At 56.8% G+C, this 11354-nt stretch overlaps 1 protein-coding gene across 2 annotated transcripts in view; it reads left to right on the top strand.

The window, feature by feature from the left end:
• Positions 1–2908: 2908 nt before the first annotated feature.
• Positions 2909–11354, top strand: part of KALRN (kalirin RhoGEF kinase) — a 424214-nt gene continuing 415768 nt past the window's right edge. The window contains exon 1 of one of the 2 annotated variants that reach the window (XM_069732606.1): positions 2909–3150. In XM_069732606.1, the coding sequence (XP_069588707.1) occupies positions 3075–3150 (76 nt within the window). In that variant the 5' untranslated portion in view covers positions 2909–3074. The remainder of the gene's footprint in view (positions 3151–11354) is intronic. The other variant, XM_069732607.1, reaches the window with a different exon arrangement.

Here is an 11354-nt window from a genome sequence, read left to right as displayed (position 1 = left end):
GGGGGCATTCCCGGTGATACAGGGGTATAATAGTGCAGGAGCCCCCCAGGATGTGACAGTCACATGGTGGCAGGAGGAGGGGGCATTCCCGGTGATACAGGGGTATAATAGTGCAGGAGCCCCCCAGGATGTGACAGTCACATGGTGGCAGGAGGAGGGGGCATTCCCGGTGATACAGGGGTATAATAGTGCAGGAGCCCCCCAGGATGTGACAGTCACATGGTGGCAGGAGGAGGGGGCATTCCCGGTGATACAGGGGTATAATAGTGCAGGAGCCCCCCAGGATGTGACAGTCACATGGTGGCAGGAGGAGGGGGCATTCCCGGTGATAGAGGGGTATAATAGTGCAGGAGCCCCCCAGGATGTGACAGTCACATGGTGGCAGGAGGAGGGGGCATTCCTGGTGATACAGGGGTATAATAGTGCAGGAGCCCCCCAGGATGTGACAGTCACATGGTGGCAGGAGGAGGGGGCATTCCTGGTGATACAGGGGTATAATAGTGCAGGAGCCCCCCAGGATGTGACAGTCACATGGTGGCAGGAGGAGGGGGCATTCCTGGTGATACAGGGGTATAATAGTGCAGGAGCCCCCCAGGATGTGACAGTCACATGGTGGCAGGAGGAGGGGGCATTCCTGGTGATAGAGGGGTATAATAGTGCAGGAGCCCCCCAGGATGTGACAGTCACATGGTGGCAGGAGGAGGGGGCATTCCTGGTGATACAGGGGTATAATAGTGCAGGAGCCCCCCAGGATGTGACAGTCACATGGTGGCAGGAGGAGGGGGCATTCCTGGTGATAGAGGGGTATAATAGTGCAGGAGCCCCCCAGGATGTGACAGTCACATGGTGGCAGGAGGAGGGGGCATTCCTGGTGATAGAGGGGTATAATAGTGCAGGAGCCCCCCAGGATGTGACAGTCACATGGTGGCAGGAGGAGGGGGCATTCCTGGTGATACAGGGGTATAATAGTGCAGGAGCCCCCCAGGATGTGACAGTCACATGGTGGCAGGAGGAGGGGGCATTCCTGGTGATACAGGGGTATAATAGTGCAGGAGCCCCCCAGGATGTGACAGTCACATGGTGGCAGGAGGAGGGGGCATTCCTGGTGATACAGGGGTATAATAGTGCAGGAGCCCCCCAGGATGTGACAGTCACATGGTGGCAGGAGGAGGGGGCATTCCTGGTGATACAGGGGTATAATAGTGCAGGAGCCCCCCAGGATGTGACAGTCACATGGTGGCAGGAGGAGGGGGCATTCCTGGTGATACAGGGGTATAATAGTGCAGGAGCCCCCCAGGATGTGACAGTCACATGGTGGCAGGAGGAGGGGGCATTCCTGGTGATAGAGGGGTATAATAGTGCAGGAGCCCCCCAGGATGTGACAGTCACATGGTGGCAGGAGGAGGGGGCATTCCTGGTGATAGAGGGGTATAATAGTGCAGGAGCCCCCCAGGATGTGACAGTCACATGGTGGCAGGAGGAGGGGGCATTCCTGGTGATAGAGGGGTATAATAGTGCAGGAGCCCCCCAGGATGTGACAGTCACATGGTGGCAGGAGGAGGGGGCATTCCTGGTGATACAGGGGTATAATAGTGCAGGAGCCCCCCAGGATGTGACAGTCACATGGTGGCAGGAGGAGGGGGCATTCCTGGTGATACAGGGGTATAATAGTGCAGGAGCCCCCCAGGATGTGACAGTCACATGGTGGCAGGAGGAGGGGGCATTCCTGGTGATAGAGGGGTATAATAGTGCAGGAGCCCCCCAGGATGTGACAGTCACATGGTGGCAGGAGGAGGGGGCATTCCTGGTGATACAGGGGTATAATAGTGCAGGAGCCCCCCAGGATGTGACAGTCACATGGTGGCAGGAGGAGGGGGCATTCCTGGTGATAGAGGGGTATAATAGTGCAGGAGCCCCCCAGGATGTGACAGTCACATGGTGGCAGGAGGAGGGGGCATTCCTGGTGATAGAGGGGTATAATAGTGCAGGAGCCCCCCAGGATGTGACAGTCACATGGTGGCAGGAGGAGGGGGCATTCCTGGTGATACAGGGGTATAATAGTGCAGGAGCCCCCCAGGATGTGACAGTCACATGGTGGCAGGAGGAGGGGGCATTCCTGGTGATACAGGGGTATAATAGTGCAGGAGCCCCCCAGGATGTGACAGTCACATGGTGGCAGGAGGAGGGGGCATTCCTGGTGATACAGGGGTATAATAGTGCAGGAGCCCCCCAGGATGTGACAGTCACATGGTGGCAGGAGGAGGGGGCATTCCTGGTGATAGAGGGGTATAATAGTGCAGGAGCCCCCCAGGATGTGACAGTCACATGGTGGCAGGAGGAGGGGGCATTCCTGGTGATACAGGGGTATAATAGTGCAGGAGCCCCCCAGGATGTGACAGTCACATGGTGGCAGGAGGAGGGGGCATTCCTGGTGATAGAGGGGTATAATAGTGCAGGAGCCCCCCAGGATGTGACAGTCACATGGTGGCAGGAGGAGGGGGCATTCCTGGTGATACAGGGGTATAATAGTGCAGGAGCCCCCCAGGATGTGACAGTCACATGGTGGCAGGAGGAGGGGGCATTCCCGGTGATAGAGGGGTATAATAGTGCAGGAGCCCCCCAGGATGTGACAGTCACATGGTGGCAGGAGGAGGGGGCATTCCCGGTGATACAGGGGTATAATAGTGCAGGAGCCCCCCAGGATGTGACAGTCACATGGTGGCAGGAGGAGGGGGCATTCCCGGTGATACAGGGGTATAATAGTGCAGGAGCCCCCCAGGATGTGACAGTCACATGGTGGCAGGAGGAGGGGGCATTCCTGGTGATACAGGGGTATAATAGTGCAGGAGCCCCCCAGGATGTGACAGTCACATGGTGGCAGGAGGAGGGGGCGCAGGATGTGAACAATAGGAGGAGGAGGCGGCGCAGTCTGGGGCTGAGCTCGGTCCGGGCGGCATTATTATTATTACAGCGGCACAGTACACGGAGATGGAGCCGGGGAGCGCCGCTCAGTGACCGCACACACCGTGGAGCCCCCCGGAGGATCCTGCTCCCCGGCCCCGGCGACTGCTGCCATGAACGCGGCGGAGGGCACGGAGGATGGCGGCGGCGGCGGAACTGATTCAGAGGTGGACTCGTTCTTCCGGACAGGTAGGAACCGAAGTCCGGGCAGTGGACAAAGCTGTGAGGGCCCCGGGCAACATGGAGGGAGGCTGTGGAACATGGAGGGAGGCTGGGGGACATGGAGGGAGGCTGTGGAACATGGAGGGAGGCTGGGGGACATGGAGGGAGGCTGGGGGACATGGAGGGAGGCTGGGGGACATGGAGGGAGGCTGGGGGACATGGAGGGAGGCTGTGGAACATGGAGGGAGGCTGTGGAACATGGAGGGAGGCTGGGGGACATGGAGGGAGGCTGGGGGACATGGAGGGAGGCTGTGGAACATGGAGGGAGGCTGGGGGACATGGAGGGAGGCTGGGGGCCCTGTGTCCGAGAGAGGGCGCTGCACCGGCTGGATGAATGGGCGACACCCCCCGCCCAGACAGTGTCACCCAGTGTATCCCAGCCCCCACCATACAGTGTATCCCAGCCCCCACCATACAGTGTATCCCAGCCCCCACCATACAGTGTATCCCAGCCCCCAACACCCAGTGTATCCCAGCCCCCACAGTACAGTGTATCGATAGGGCGCCCCCTCCTTGTACGAGGTATCGATAGGAGGCCTCCTCCTTATACGAGGTATCGATAGGGCGCCCCCCCCCCCCTTATACGAGGTATCGATAGGGCGCCCCCCCCCCCCCTTATACGAGGTATCGATAGGGCGCCCCCCCCTTATACGAGGTATCGATAGGGCGCCCCCCCTTATACGAGGTATCGATAGGGCGCCCCCCCTTATACGAGGTATCGATAGGGCGCCCCCCCCCCTTATACGAGGTATCGATAGGGCGCCCCCCCCCCTTATACGAGGTATCGATAGGGCGCCCCCCCCCCTTATACGAGGTATCGATAGGGCGCCCCCCCCCTTATACGAGGTATCGATAGGGCGCCCCCCCCCCTTATACGAGGTATCGATAGGGCGCCCCCCCCCTTATACGAGGTATCGATAGGGCGCCCCCCCTTATACGAGGTATCGATAGGGCGCCCCCCCCTTATACGAGGTATCGATAGGGCGCCCCCCCTTATACGAGGTATCGATAGGGCGCCCCCCCCCCTTATACGAGGTATCGATAGGGCGCCCCCCCCCCCTTATACGAGGTATCGATAGGGCGCCCCCCCTTATACGAGGTATCGATAGGGCGCCCCCCGTTATACGAGGTATCGATAGGGCGCCCCCCCGTTATACGAGGTATCGATAGGGCGCCCCCCCTTATACGAGGTATCGATAGGGCGCCCCCCCTTATACGAGGTATCGATAGGGCGCCCCCCCTTATACGAGGTATCGATAGGGCGCCCCCCCTTATACGAGGTATCGATAGGGCGCCCCCCCTTATACGAGGTATCGATAGGGCGCCCCCCCTTATACGAGGTATCGATAGGGCGCCCCCCCTTATACGAGGTATCGATAGGGCGCCCCCCCTTATACGAGGTATCGATAGGGCGCCCCCCCCTTATACGAGGTATCGATAGGGCGCCCCCCCCTTATACGAGGTATCGATAGGGCGCCCCCCCTTATACGAGGTATCGATAGGGCGCCCCCCCTTATACGAGGTATCGATAGGGCGCCCCCCCTTATACGAGGTATCGATAGGGCGCCCCCCCTTATACGAGGTATCGATAGGGCGCCCCCCCTTATACGAGGTATCGATAGGGCGCCCCCCCTTATACGAGGTATCGATAGGGCGCCCCCCCTTATACGAGGTATCGATAGGGCGCCCCCCCCCTTATACGAGGTATCGATAGGGCGCCCCCCCCTTATACGAGGTATCGATAGGGCGCCCCCCCTTATACGAGGTATCGATAGGGCGCCCCCCCTTATACGAGGTATCGATAGGGCGCCCCCTCCTTGTACGAGGTATCGATAGGGCGCCCCCTCCTTGTACGAGGTATCGATAGGGCGCCCCCCCTTATACGAGGTATCGATAGGGCGCCCCCCCTTATACGAGGTATCGATAGGGCGCCCCCCCCCTTATACGAGGTATCGATAGGGCGCCCCCTCCTTGTACGAGGTATCGATAGGGCGCCCCCCCTTATACGAGGTATCGATAGGGCGCCCCCCCTTATACGAGGTATCGATAGGGCGCCCCCCCTTATACGAGGTATCGATAGGGCGCCCCCCCTTATACGAGGTATCGATAGGGCGCCCCCCCTTATACGAGGTATCGATAGGGCGCCCCCCCTTATACGAGGTATCGATAGGGCGCCCCCCCTTGTACGAGGTATCGATAGGGCGCCCCCCCTTGTACGAGGTATCGATAGGGCGCCCCCCCTTGTACGAGGTATCGATAGGGCGCCCCCCCTTTTACGAGGTATCGATAGGGCGCCCCCCCTTATACGAGGTATCGATAGGGCGCCCCCTCCTGTTTGGCCCAGGCAGCTGTGTTTAGTCTTAGGCCGGCGTCACACTGGGGTTTTAAACGGCCGAGTGCAATGTGATATAAAATCGCACTGCGCTCGGACCAATGTTACGCTGTGGGGCAGCTCCCAGCAGCTGCGATTGTCTCAGACCGAGGAAAACTCTCGGCTCACACGCACCCATATAAGCCTATGAGACAGCGCACACCACTGGGATGTCATCCGAGCGCTGTGCGCTATAAGCGGATCCCAGCAATGGAGGAGATGGAGACATTCATTTCTCCACCTCCTCCGCAGCCGCTCCGATCCTCCCTGTGCGAGAGAATCCGAGCACAGACGCATGAGTGCGAGCAGGATAGGTGGATAGTGGTGTTTCGTCTCCGGTGGTGTGTGTGTGTGTGTGGGGGGGGGGCTGGCTGTGTCTTGTCCTCGGTGGTGTTTTTGGCCCAGGGGGTGGGGGGCTGTGTTTCGTCCTCGGTGGTGGTTGGCCCGGGGAGGGGGGGGTGTGTGTCTCTGTTTCGTCCTTGGTGTGATGGCGTGTCACCTGTCGGGATCCTGTGTGTAGACTTAATTTGGGGACCGTTGCCTCTGGCACAAGACGCCCACTGAGGAGCGGCCACCCATAGTAAAAAGCAAATCAAGGCCATAACTGGATGAGCCCGACCTGCAAACAAAACGTGAGCGTGCATGGGTCCTGAATACTGGTGACGAGCGGCACCGGAGGGGCCAGTGTGGATGTGACACTGTCATCTCTGCATATGGGGGCAGCAGTGACACGTCCCCCCCTTTGGTAGATCTCCTGATGTTTCTGGGGAGTCTGCGCCCCTGGGGTGCACTCGTACTGAGGCCTCGCTCACACTAGTGTAGAAATCGGATGAGTTCAATCCAATTAAACACAAAAAAAAGTTTTGCACTGGAGCCGGTGCTATTCACTGAGGCCGTGCGGATTTCACTCGGCTGTATTCGGCTGCGACTTCACTAAAATCTGACGGGTGTGGAAAAAAAAATTGAATGTCGTGTGTGGGCCACCAGTGTAGGGGCCACCAGTGTGTAGGCCACCTGTGTAGGAACCACCAGTGTGCGGGCCACCAGTGTAGGGGCCACCTGTGTAGGAACCACCAGTGTAGGAACCACCTGTGTGTGGGCCACCAGTGTAGGAACCACCTGTGTGTGGGCCACCAGTGTAGGAACCACCTGTGTGTGGGCCACCAGTGTAGGAACCACCTGTGTGTGGGCCACCAGTGTAGGAACCACCTGTGTGTGGGCCACCAGTTTAGGAACCACCTGTGTGTGGGCCACCAGTGTAGGAACCACCTGTGTGTGGGCCACCAGTGTAGGAACCACCTGTGTGTGGGCCACCAGTGTAGGAACCACCTGTGTGTGGGCCACCAGTGTAGGAACCACCTGTGTGTGGGCCACCAGTGTAGGAACCACCTGTGTGTGGGCCACCAGTGTAGGAACCACCTGTGTGTGGGCCACCAGTGTAGGAACCACCTGTGTGTGGGCCACCAGTGTAGGAACCACCTGTGTGTGGGCCACCAGTGTAGGAACCACCTGTGTGTGGGCCACCAGTGTAGGAACCACCTGTGTGTGGGCCACCAGTGTAGGAACCACCTGTGTGTGGGCCACCAGTGTAGGAACCACCTGTGTGTGGGCCACCAGTGTAGGAACCACCTGTGTGTGGGACACCAATAGTGAGTGCTGCTCTGGAGGATAGGAGCCGATGTAACAGCAGAATAGTGAGTGCAGCTCTGGAGGTGACTGGAGGATAAAACAGCAGAATAGTGAGTGCAGCTCTGGAGGTGACTGGAGGATAAAACATGATGTAACAGCAGAATAGTGAGTGCAGCTCTGGAGGTGACTGGAGGATAAAACATGATGTAACAGCAGAATAGTGAGTGCAGCTCTGGAGGTGACTGGAGGATAAAACATGATGTAACAGCAGAATAGTGAGTGCAGCTCTGCATGTCTTCCCCTATTTCCCGTGGGTTATGGTTCCATTCCTCTGCTGCTTGGTCGTGTGGCGGTGCCGTCCTGCTGCTCTGCGGCCATGGTCGCGGCGTCGGTCCCTATAATATGGCGTCTGGCATTGGAGCACTGATATAGCCAGGTTGCATTTTATAAGTTTTCTGCAGATTTGATTATGTTGTGGCGTCCTCTGAATGTGAGGCGTCCTGGGATGGTTTTATGCTGTTTGTCGCCAGTGCTTACTCGTGGCGCCCTGTCAGTGGCGGCCTGTGATGTACGGGAGGCCACGGGCGCTGATGACGCCGGTGTGCAGACGTCGCCCGTCCTCCATCGTATAATAAGACGTTTTGCTACGGAGCAGATTTATCACATCTGTCTAATGGTAAAACTGCCTGTTGCCCTTAGCGCCCAATCACAGCGCAGCTTTCATGATACCAGAGCAGGTTAGGAGATGTAAGCGGGACTCTGATTGGTTGCTATGGGTGACATGTGATTAATGAGGCCTTGTTGGGATTTGATTCTGCTTGTTGTCAGTGACTGAGAACATTTTCCTTTACAAGAGGCTGAAATCCCATCCTGGCAGAATGTGCCCGTCCTCACAGCTGAGGGTTTTTTTTCAGGGCAACAATAATTATAGAGAAAAGGTGAGGAAGGAAAATCATGAGTATAAATTTAACTTAGGATTTACTACACTGGTACATTGTACCGAACCTTCAGCTCTAAAGCAGGATCAGTGAGTTTTTAGCATCTCTATTTTAATAAGAGTATTTCCTCTCACAGAAAGGAAGCAGAGATCATGAAACTGATGAGGCCGTGATGTGCTGGCTGGTGACATGGTCGCAGAGATGTGGTGCGGCGGGTGCTGTGAGCCGCGGACTATAGATTGGTTTTGCAGTGGCTGCGTCCTCTCCGCCCGGCCGCTGATGAAGTGGAGGGTGAAGGGCAGCGAATGATCAATAGATGCGCTGATTGTGATCCATCTGCACAGAGCGGCGCTCACACCACCAATTGAGGGGATTCAATTGGCAGAAAGTATGTGTGCGGGGTTAATTGCCACAACCGCGTCTAACTATGGCCGCCCTCCCAGCCTCCATGTATGTGAGGTGTATGACAGGACTCATTCAATGGCCGCCCTCCCAGCCTCCATGTATGTGAGGTGTATGACAGGGCTCATTCAATGGCCGCCCTCCCAGCCTCCATGTATGTGAGGTGTATGACAGGGCTCATTCAATGGCCGCCCTCCCAGCCTCCATGTATGTGAGGTGTATGACAGGGCTCATTCAATGGCTGCCCTCCCAGCCTCCATGTATGTGACGTGTATGACAGGGCTCATTCAATGGCCGCCCTCCCAGCCTCCATGTATGTGAGGTGTATGACAGGGCTCATTCAATGGCTGCCCTCCCAGCCTCCATGTATGTGAGGTGTATGACAGGGCTCATTCAATGGCTGCCCTCCCAGCCTCCATGTATGTGACGTGTATGACAGGGCTCATTCAATGGCCGCCCTCCCAGCCTCCATGTATGTGACGTGTATGACAGGGCTCATTCAATGGCCGCCCTCCCAGCCTCCATGTATGTGACGTATATGACAGGGCTCATTCAATGGCTGCCCTCCCAGCCTCCATGTATGTGAGGTGTATGACAGGGCTCATTCAATGGCCGCCCTCCCAGCCTCCATGTATGTGAGGTGTACGACAGGGCTCATTCAATGGCCGCCCTCCCAGCCTCCATGTATGTGAGGTGTATGACAGGGCTCATTCAATGGCCGCCCTCCCAGCCTCCATGTATGTGAGGTGTATGACAGGGCTCATTCAATGGCTGCCCTCCCAGCCTCCATGTATGTGACGTATATGACAGGGCTCATTCAATGGCTGCCCTCCCAGCCTCCATGTATGTGACGTATATGACAGGGCTCATTCAATGGCTGCCCTCCCAGCCTCCATGTATGTGAGGTGTATGACAGGGCTCATTCAATGGCTGCCCTCCCAGCCTCCATGTATGTGACGTATATGACAGGGCTCATTCAATGGCCGCCCTCCCAGCCTCCATGTATGTGACGTATATGACAGGGCTCATTCGATGACGGTATACAATCAATAACCGCTCTCCTGGCTTCCATGTATGTGACAGGGCTGCAGACGAACAATAACAGCCCTCCATGTATGTGACAGACATGACCGGGTGTATACTAGTGATGGCCGTTCTCCCGGCCTCCATGTATGTGACAGACATGACCGGGTGTATACTAGTGATGGTCGTTCTCCCGGCCTCCATGTATGTGACAGACATGACCGGGTGTATACGAGCGATGGCCGTTCTCCCAGCCTCCATGTATGTGACAGACATGACCGGGTGTATACTAGTGATGGTCGTTCTCCCGGCCTCCATGTATGTGACAGACATGACCGGGTGTATACGAGCGATGGTCGTTCTCCCGGCCTCCATGTATGTGACAGACATGACCGGGTGTATACTAGTGATGGTCGTTCTCCCGGCCTCTATGTATGTGACAGACATGACTGGGTGAATATGAGTGATGGCCGTTCTCCCGGCCTCTATGTATGTGACAGACATGACTGGGTGAATACTAGTGATGGTCGTTCTCCCGGCCTCTATGTATGTGACAGACATGACTGGGTGAATATGAGTGATGGCCGTTCTCCCGGCCTCTATGTATGTGACAGACATGACTGGGTGAATATGAGTGATGGCCGTTCTCCCGGCCTCTATGTATGTGACAGACATGACTGGGTGAATATGAGTGATGGCCGTTCTCCCGGCCTCTATGTATGTGACAGACATGACTGGGTGAATATGAGTGATGGCCGTTCTCCCGGCCTCCATGTATGTGACAGACATGACTGGGTGAATATGAGTGATGGTCGTTCTCCCAGCCTCTATGTATGTGACAGACATGACTGGGTGAATACTAGTGATGGTCGTTCTCCCGGCCTCTATGTATGTGACAGACATGACCGGGTGAATACTAGTGATGGCCGTTCTCCCGGCCTCCATGTATGTGACAGACATGACTGGGTGAATATGAGTGCTGGCCGTTCTCCCGGCCTCTATGTATGTGACAGACATGACCGGGTGAATACTAGTGATGGTCGTTCTCCCAGCCTCTATGTATGTGACAGACATGACCGGGTGAATACTAGTGATGGCCGTTCTCCCGGCCTCTATGTATGTGACAGACATGACCGGGTGTATACTAGTGATGGCCGTTCTCCCAGCCTCTATGTATGCGACAGACATGACTGGGTGAATACTAGTGATGGCCGTTCTCCCGGCCTCCATGTATGTGACAGACATGACCGGGTGAATACGAGCGATGGCCGTTCTCCCAGCCTCTATGTATGTGACAGACATGACCGGGTGAATACTAGTGATGGTCGTTCTCCCGGCCTCCATGTATGTGACAGACATGACCGGGTGAATACTAGTGATGGCCGTTCTCCCGGCCTCTATGTATGTGACAGACATGACTGGGTGTATATGAGGATGGCCGTTCTCCCGGCCTCCATGTATGTGACAGACATGACCGGGTGAATACTAGTGATGGCCGTTCTCCCGGCCTCTATGTATGTGACAGACATGACCGGGTGAATATGAGTGATGGTCGTTCTCCCGGCCTCTATGTATGTGACAGACATGACCGGGTGAATACTAGTGATGGCCGTTCTCCCGGCCTCTATGTATGTGACAGACATGACCGGGTGAATACTAGTGATGGCCGTTCTCCCGGCCTCTATGTATGTGACAGACATGACCGGGTGAATATGAGTGATGGTCGTTCTCCCGGCCTCTATGTATGTGACAGACATGACCGGGTGAATACGAGCGATGGCCGTTCTCCCGGCCTCCATGTATGTGAC

Source organism: Ranitomeya imitator, chromosome 7 (genome assembly GCF_032444005.1).
Source record: "Ranitomeya imitator isolate aRanImi1 chromosome 7, aRanImi1.pri, whole genome shotgun sequence".
NCBI lineage: Eukaryota > Metazoa > Chordata > Amphibia > Anura > Dendrobatidae > Ranitomeya > Ranitomeya imitator.
This window is presented reverse-complemented; position numbering and strand designations above follow the sequence as displayed.